At 45.2% G+C, this 8,809-nt stretch overlaps 1 protein-coding gene and 1 long non-coding RNA gene across 2 annotated transcripts; one reads left to right on the top strand and one right to left on the bottom strand.

Annotated features, from left to right (window-relative positions):
- Positions 1-482: 482 nt before the first annotated feature.
- On the bottom strand, positions 483-3,121 carry LOC123430501 (autophagy-related protein 18d-like). The gene is made up of 5 exons (XM_045114368.1): positions 2,684-3,121; positions 2,414-2,575; positions 897-1,125; positions 681-813; positions 483-564 (listed from the first exon to the last, which is right to left on the bottom strand). The coding sequence occupies exons 1-5, from the start codon at positions 3,119-3,121 to the stop codon at positions 483-485; spliced, it is 1,044 nt and encodes a 347-aa protein (XP_044970303.1).
- Positions 3,122-7,766: 4,645 nt separating this feature from the next.
- LOC123429479 lies at positions 7,767-8,809 on the top strand. Its single transcript, XR_006622689.1, has 2 exons — positions 7,767-8,320; positions 8,388-8,809. It is a non-coding gene; the product is annotated as an uncharacterized LOC123429479 (long non-coding RNA).

Below are 8,809 nucleotides of genomic sequence, written 5' to 3' on the forward strand. Positions count from 1 at the left end.
AAAGGACCAACCGAGGAAAATAGTAAAAACATGCTTATCATCGTCTGTAGTCCGGGGTAGATGTTAGGGGTGCTGCTAATTAGCGGCTAGCTGCATGACAACACTAAGACCCCAACGATCAGCACGTCGAAGCTTCGACTTGTGGCTAGCAGATTGAAGGCGGCAAAGCGGAGACATTAACGACACATGACAAAGGTGGGAATTGTGATGCTGTAGGCTCCACGAGGGTCACACCGTAGGACTTGTGGTTGCACCTTGGTGCGTGCCTTATGATTCTTTCTTTTCCTTCCGAATCATGCAGGAGAATTGCATGTATATTCATTAAAAAAGGAGATGATAAAAATGCCAAAGAAGTCATGACTCATACAACGCCATAGAGGCACGTCTACGTAGGAAAATCTAGACATCATCAACCTGAAAGTATATTGACTTCCAACTGGACCTAAAGATATGACTTGCTGCCTTGCGTCTCCCTAATCCCTTCACAAGTCCATGAAGTTCTCGTGGTACACCCCCGGCACCATGTCGCCTCCTTTCACCGGGTCAAACTCGCAGCGGTAGAACCTGCACGCACACCATGACAGCCGTTGTCAGCATCATCTACCGTTATGCTATCGTCTCAGAAACTTCTAAACAAAAGCTATAACATTGAGAGATTGATTTTAGCTTCTTGAACGCACCTTTTGTCCATGCACACGATGGAAATGGTGTTGGGGTGTCTTTTGTCGAACGCCACCGAGCACTTGGTACAGGCGTCAGGGATCCGGAACTGGGCAAACGACCACTTCGAACTGAAATACGTCGGGAGGTAGCCTGTGTGTTCATGAGGAGTCGATCGTTAAGTTTAGGTTTTACCAGTTAATTTTACCAGTTAACATGTATGAATATTCACCTACCCTTCAGGAATGACATGCGTGATGAGCGCTGGTTAGCTGTTGCCGGTGCTGGTGGTGCCGCCAGAAGGTTATCGCCGGCATGGTGGTCCTCCGGCGTGGAGCTTGTGAGGTTGAAGTCATCGACGCTGAAGACATGTACCGTTGCCTTGTCGCTGGACACCGCCAGCCATTTGGAGTCTGGGGAGAAAGCGATGCAGTGAATGTCTGCCCCGTCGGTGCCCCTCCTTAGCTACAACAAGAGTCAAAACAACACCAAAATGTGAACAAGACGAAATATAACTACTTCCTCCGTTCATAATTACTTGTCGTATAAATAGATAAAAATAGATGTATCTATGACTAAAAGAAAAGTAATGGATGGACCCAGCTTCGATACACCCACGAAGTGAACAGTAAATTCAAAAAAAAATTGTTACTTGGTGGATGTGATTACGAGCAAATGATTTAGGAGCTTGCAAAATTTGATCACCAAAAAACATCAAATGATCTCCGTACGAGACGAAACACAAATGATGCGCTGCACCCATGTTAGTATAAACTTTGTTTTTTTTATGCAGAGCTCCTCGAATGTCATTTCATCATCAAATTTTACAAGCACCTAAAACATTTGATCATTATCACACGCATAAAGTTTTAGATTTTTTTTGAAATGTTTTGCTAATTTTTTGATTGTAGGTGCACCGTGGGTGCAATGTGCGTGGGTGCAAAAAAACACTCTCATAACTAAAATAAGTCTACATACATTCATTTTTAGGACAATTATTTCCGGACGGAGGGAGTAGATGATATCCGATCGTGTTGCGGGATTATTGAAATGTCTATATGATTATACTCCCTCCGTTACAGTTTAAAAGGCATGCACGTGTACCTAGATTATTAATTTGACTTATATAAAATATATTGTTTAACACAAAATTATATCATTAGAAAATAGAACATCTAAAGTTTCAAATGATATATTTTTTTTGTTATATATGATTCTCGTTAAGTTGGTTAAATTGATGACCTAGGTATATGTGCCGGACTTGTAAACTGAGACGGAGGGAGTACTATAGGATTTCAATGAGAAAATTTGGTTGACTAAATATAAATCGGGGATTTCTCACGAAAATCATGCTTGAACACACACACACACACACGCGCGTGTGATGTGTGTATGTGTGTTGCGCTTACAACCAAGCAAGCAAAATTCATACAATTATTTCTTTGGAGAGAAAACTCTATTGTTTTAGAAAATGAGGGAAGTACTAATTTCGGTTTGATTATTAATCCTTTTCTAGGGTTAATGTTACTTATTCCGAGATTTTTGTAGGTTGACTACTGAAAAAACTTCTTAGTAAGAACATATCGATCGCAAATCATATATCGAGTAGTGAATCTGTCTTTTCAAATTACCTTTTCCACGTTTATTAAAAGCTTGAGGTCAAAGAGATAGTTTGAGGTCAAAATTGAAGTGTAGACAGATGCAACTCATAGTTCAGGATCGAAAAACGAGAGAGCTTTGAGAGGAGGCATACCTCTTGCAGCTTGGTGCCGTCGGCGGTGCTGAAGATGCGCACGAGCGTGCCCCGGGTGCCGGCGGTGGCGAGCAGCCGTCCATCGCGGGACAGCGCGAGGCACGCCACGCCGGAGTCGTGCGCGCGCACGTTGACGCTGCCGGCCCTGCCGCGCCGGCGGACCTGCACCGAGCCCGCCTCCGGCAGCGGCAGCGCGTACACGAGCGTCGCCGGCCCATTCGGCTCCTCCATGGCGCACAGCCCCAGCGGGTTCGGCCCCGTCGCCAGCACCTCCTTCTCCCAGTGGACGCCGTCGAACAGTCTCGCCTTCTCCTCGCCGGCGACGAGCATGTGGTCCCCGCGCAGGCGGAACCCGCCCACGGCGCCGCACGGGCTCCTGATGGTGTTGGTCCTGGCGTCCTTGGGCTTGCACATGCCGTTCCAGAAGTCGATCGCGTGGCGGTCCTCCTCGACGGCGCCGTTGGGCCTCCGCGTCGCGACGGCCAGCTGCGACCGCGTGAGCAGCTGGGCGGAGGTCACCGTGGGCGTGCCGCCGGGGTGGCGCATGACGGTGTCGAGAGGGTGGCAGGAGAGGACGTGGAAGTCGGTGGCCGTCGCCGCGACGAAGTGCGTGCCGTGCTGGTCGAAGGCGGCGTGGACGAGCGGATCCGGGGCGGGGACGACTACTCCGTCCGCCTGCTCCGAGGAAGACAACGTAGGCGCCATCATTGTCGTCCTGCCGGCCGACCGACCGACCGATCGATCGAAGCTCGCTTCTGGAGGCTCGATCGATCGTCAAACGATGTCCATGGTATGCATGTATATATAGATAGGATAGATAGATCGCTCCCTGAAATCCAGTGGTAACCATGTCGAACTGGGACTTGCATGCATGCTCGGAGTCGGAGTAGTTTCAGTTTTTTTTTTGTTTTTTCTTGAGGGGTAGTAGTTTCAGTTTTCTGGGCGCACCTTGTTGGTTCGTTGGGTTGGACCAAACGTAGATGACCTGGACCCGTCTCGATTATTGGGCTAGGTTTTCGGCTCAGCGAGCACGCTTTTTTTGGATTTCGTTTTTGTTTTAGTTTTTTAATAGTTTTTTTCTTTTTTATGGTGTTTCAGTTTTTCACCGTTCTTTTTTACTTTTTTTACAAAGATAAAATAAAAAAATGCGAGAAAACGTGTTTTCTGTTTTTTCGTGAGAGCCACTTTCGCAAGAGGTACGATTTTGTCTTCGCGGAAGGTACGGTGGAAAAAACCCATTTTTAATTTTTTCTGTGAGAGGCACTGTTTTACTTTCGTAAGAGGCACGGTTTTGCTTCCGCGAGACACTCGGTTTTACTTTCGCGACAGGCACGGTCCTACCTCTCTGAAAGAAATAAAAAACACGTTTTCTGTTTTTTTTTTGCGAAAGACACAGTTTTGTCGTGGTGAGAGGCACAATTTTGTCTTTGTAAGAGGCACACCCGTACCTCTCGGAAAGGAAACAAATACGGGTTTCTTTTGCAGCGAGAAGCACAATTTTGCTTCTGTGAGAGGCATGATTTTGCCTTCGTTAGAGGCCCGGCTCCGGGCTTCTCGGGAAGGAAAAAACGCAAAAAAATGTTTTTTGTTTTTTCTATTGTGAGAGTCACGGTTTATTTGTCTTTTTTTTGTGGAAAAAAGTTAGTCAAAACCTATCAACACGGGGTCTAATTTTAAAGATCCCGGCACGAGATATCCAACAGTGAAAATGGTTCAAGATTTATATGCACGGTTTAGGAGATAAAATATTTTGAAAATATGAATCTACGAAAAAGGGAAACTCCCAGGGAGATGGGAGTGATCTTTGTAAGGAGTATTTCCTAATTAGTGATTTCGGTTATTGAGACCTCACACGCCAACTCGGTTGGGCCAGCCCAATAAGCGGGTTGTCCTCTGATTCACTGTTTGACCATATACTTTGTGATGTTTTTTCTTAAATTAGAACTTTATTGTTAAGAATATAAAAAAATCATGGATTTTTAAAAATAGTGGATCTTAAAAGATGTTATTTTTCCAAAAAAAACATGGATTTGAAGTAAAAGTTCACGAATTCCAAAAAGTGCATGAATTCCAAAAAACAAATCACGAATTTGAGAAAGTTCATGAAATTTTGAAAAAAAATATCTAGTTTAAAAAGGGAAACGTTACTTTTCAACCGACGGATCCTGCTTTCGCGTCCACCGTCTTCTTTGTTCGCCACGTGGCCGGGTGGACGCGCCGTGACCCGTTTCCTGAAACAACTCCATTGTTTCAGGACGTTGTTCTTGTAACTTGGAAGTAGTTGCAGAACGAGGGACCCAGGCATGGCGACGACGGCTTCCACGGGAAGAGCTCGCCGGCCGCCCCGCCGCCGGCCGCCTCGCCGCCTAGAGCTCGCCGGCCGGCCGCCCCGCCGCCTAGATCTCGCCGGCCGCCCCGCCGGCCGCCACGCCGGCCTCCCCGCCGCCTAGAGCTCGCCGGCCGCCCCGCCCCGCCGCCAAGAGCTCGCCGGCCGCCCCGCCGCCTAGAGCTCGCCGGCCGCCCCGCCGCCAAGAGTTTCCCTGCTCGCTAGGTAGTGGTTCTGTAACTTGACCTTTGTTGTAAAAATTCCTGAAACATGACCTTTGTTGCAAAAAATTCTCCCGCAAAAACAAAGAAAAAAATCCTGCAACAAGCAAATTGTTTCTGAAACTCGATCGTTGTTTCAGGAATTAACAGATCCAAAGTTTATTTCTTGCAACAAAGCGAAAGTTTTCGCAACTCGAGCGTCGTTTCAGAACCATGCGGTGGGGATGCAGGGCGTTAGATCGCCATCCGACGGCTAGCTAGGCGACGGATAATTTTTAGAAATCATCCGGCGGATGCGTAGCGTTCCCCTTTAAAAAGGTTCAAGAAACATTAAAAAGATTCACGATTTTGAAGATTTTCAGATTTTTTTCAAATCATCCATTTGAAAAAGTTATGAATTAATAAAAATCTTAAATTCCAAAAAATCATGAATCTGAAAGCACCTATGAATTTAAAAAAGTGTTAGTTAAGAAATAAAAAATAAATTAAAAAGGAAAAGGAAAAAATGACCAAACAAGGACATAGAAAAACCAGCAAAACTAATAGTCCGCCGAAAGCATGGAGATACTTCATGAAGCCTCAAGTCATACATGGGCCAACCCATAGAATCGTGCATGGGTGCCCTGTACAGTTTACGGAGTAAACAGCACAACAGGAACCAAATAGTAATGGCAAAGGCTATATCTCATTCTTTGCGACATGGAACGGCCACTCACATTGATATTTGAGTGGGCTGGCCAAACCAACGGGGTTTGGGAACCTTCATCTGGTTTTAGGAAGGTTTCGTTTTATGTTTTCTTCTTCTTTTGTGCTTGTTTACTAGTTTCTACAATTTTCTTTTACTTTAATTTTTTCCTTTTTACTTTTAATAATCATTTTTGTCGTCCTGGTTGTTTTTTCTTTTAGGTTTTCATTTTCATTTTTCCTATTCCGGTTTATTTATTCTTTTATACAAGTTATGTTCACGAGTATGCCACTGTGTGCCCTTGACACCGGGGATGATACACCGCAACTCGCGTCAAAGGAAACCCGGTGAGAAGCGCGGTACACAATTAGTTCATCGCGCGTTTTTATAGACCCAAAACCCCGCACGTCCTGGAGGGACCCGTCTGGCCGCGCGGCCGCTATGGGCTGTGCTAGGTCGACTCGCTCGCTCTGAGAGCCTCGAAGTCTTTTGCCCTCCAACACAAAGAATGAGGGATATATAACGAGGGTGAGATGTAAAAACTAGGGGGGAAAGTGATATATTGATAGATCGATTGTATGTTATTTATACGGCTGTCACCTATCACCTCTCATCTATATATGAGGTGGTTGAACATCCTGTACAAGAAAAGACTCAAAATTCCTTTTAAAATATCAAAAACCCTAGCCTAACTTGGACAAGAATACGGTGGAAATTTCCGGACCCAAATGGAGCCTCCGAATGGTTTCCTTAGTTCTTTTTTAGTCTACCTTGCCAACCTTTTGTACTCTTTTATATTTCATTCAAATATTCAAGTGCTTTCGTATGGTCTCATCGAGTGAACAAGGTGCTTCAGACAAATTTTCTGACATTCACTCGATCTCGCCGAGCCAAATTCATTTGGTATGTCCAAAGTAACTCTACAGCTTATGTTCCTCACCATGCCTCGGCTCCACATATTGTATACGACCTCGGATTAGGATGATCCAAAGTTCCAAATGTCAAAAGTGTTCGTTTCAAGGATACCGAACTTTTTCAGTTGACACCATATTAATTGGGTTTTCTGCCTCGCCAGTTGACACCAAATTTTCTGCTCCACATGTTCACTAGATATGTCATAACTTTGATGTTCGAGCTCTATTTTGGACTATCTTCATATCCGTCTTAATCTTATCGAACACTACAACAAATCTGTTAATTTGTGATAGCCCCAATCCGTCACCGACAGCCTAAAAACTGCCAACGATGGGCATCTACGATGGTCGCTCTGTCTGTCATCGATGTCCACCAAACCATGACGGTCCTTTACCGTCACCGATCGACCCTCAAACCCGCCCGGCCCACTGTGACAGACTTTTCCGTCACGGATTTCATGATGACGTGGCACCAACAACCCTCTAGTTGGATCTGACGTGGCGTTGCCTATGCCCATGTATCCTTCGGTCCAGTAAGTTTTGGCCCATTTGTTTGGGTCCGGACTATTTTTTTAACTGTGTATGTTAGCCTGTCTCTAGTGGTCCAACAAGCACACCAGTAATGTTTTCCTATTTGCTGGTTCTTGTACTAGTTCTTTAAAACGGAACATCCAAGTCCTAATCTTATCTATATGCTTCACCGCAGATCCTAAATAAGTCTGACCCGCGTTGACTGGTGCCACGTGGGACGTGGGGGCGTGCACAGCTTAAGACCGCTCCGGTGTAACTTTGCAATTAGCCCCCGATCGACCGACTCTGTCTTATTTCGCACCGTGGAATAATTGATACCTTTCTGTCTCGCGACACGGGAGGCGACCTGGCGGCGGCGCTGCTACTCCGGTGATGACCGGAGGCGATGGAGCAACTGCGGTTGCGGCTGGCATGGAGAACACGAGGAACGAGCCCGCTCGCAAGGGGCCGAAGCTCCGGCGACCAAACGATCCTCCTGCCCGCTACGGTGAGTAATCCTTAACCCTAAATCCCCAATTCGTGCAGCCACATCACGGAGGTTCATTTGTAGGTCGAGTTGGCGGCATAATCTGACGATTTGCGTACTATTTAGGTCCGCTTGAGGAGGAATTCACAGTAGAAATCAATTATAGCGGTTTTTTGTATGGATTTGGGGCCGCGAAGAGCTATGTTGATGGCAAGCAAGCAAGATTTGATGGCTGTGAAGCAGATACTTGGTCACCTCAGTGGCTGACAGATTTCATGGAGCAGCTAGATTATAGTGATCGAGATAAGTATACTTTGTACTGGCTTCTCCCTAGAAAGGATCTCGGATCAGGACTCCGCATTATAGACCGAGATGTTGACACAATGCATATGATTGCTATTGTTCCTAAATTTCAATACTTTCAGATTTTTGTGGACCACAAAGATATGAATTTTGATGATGTTGTTGTAATTGATGATGTCGTGATTGGTGGCTCTCCTAGTTCGCCTCCTGTGTTGAGCCCAACTCGTGGCAAGTATAAGGCTATATACCTGATTGGTGGCTCTCCTAGTTCGCCTCCTGTGTGATCTCACATCTGTGCACTTGATTTGTCCTTACATGATTACTATATCTCACATTTCTTTGATTTGTTTCAAAAAAAGATAGTACACCAGATGGCTACAAGTGCAACAGCTAGTATTGTGGAATCTGCAATGAGTTACAGTGTCACGTCATCTAGTGTGATTCATGTTCTACAGGAACAAGTGAGTCAATTGTTTGGTATTAAATTTATCTTTTCTTGCTGAATTCTCATGTACACTTGGTTTGCAGGCAATAGCGACACAACAATCTCAAACTGCACCACCAGGTCCTCTACCCGAGAGTCAATTCATTGCCAGCTACAAGGATGAGCTCCCACCTCCAAGACCACCTACCAAAACACTTGGTTTAAAGAAGAAAAAGAAGCAACAAGTGTCAAAGAAGAAAGAGAACCAAGTCCCAGATGTTTAGTTGAATGAATGCTAGTTCATATTTTGGAGATGTTTTATCTGTATATTTTGGATAACTTGCGTTCATATTTTGTCTTGGTTTGACAGAAACCTGATGCTCATGTGTAGCTCTGGTTTCAATCAAACCGTCTAAGTGCAAACTTATCTACAGTGCACTTGTGCTGGCAGTTGTTTATTTTGGCTGAAACAAGACAATATAGTAAACTCGATCTCGATCTATTAAGTTATTATCTTGTGTTGTAA

The sequence above is a fragment of the Hordeum vulgare genome, chromosome 2H (assembly GCF_904849725.1).
Source record: "Hordeum vulgare subsp. vulgare chromosome 2H, MorexV3_pseudomolecules_assembly, whole genome shotgun sequence".
In the NCBI taxonomy this organism is placed as follows: Eukaryota; Viridiplantae; Streptophyta; class Magnoliopsida; order Poales; family Poaceae; genus Hordeum; species Hordeum vulgare.

What these genes read in the sequence shown, in the direction of transcription:
- LOC123430501 (XM_045114368.1), bottom strand. Translation starts at nt 3,121, where the DNA reads ATGATGGCGCCTACGTTGTCTTCCTCGGAGCAGGCGGACGGAGTAGTC. An exon ending in GCGTCCACTGGGAGAAGGAG is followed by an intron (nt 2,576 to 2,683) that starts GTGCTGGCGACG and finishes GGCTCGGTGCAG; the next exon opens with GTCCGCCGGCGCGGCAGGGC. An exon ending in ACGGCACCAAGCTGCAAGAG is followed by an intron (nt 1,126 to 2,413) that starts GTATGCCTCCTC and finishes CTCTTGTTGTAG; the next exon opens with CTAAGGAGGGGCACCGACGG.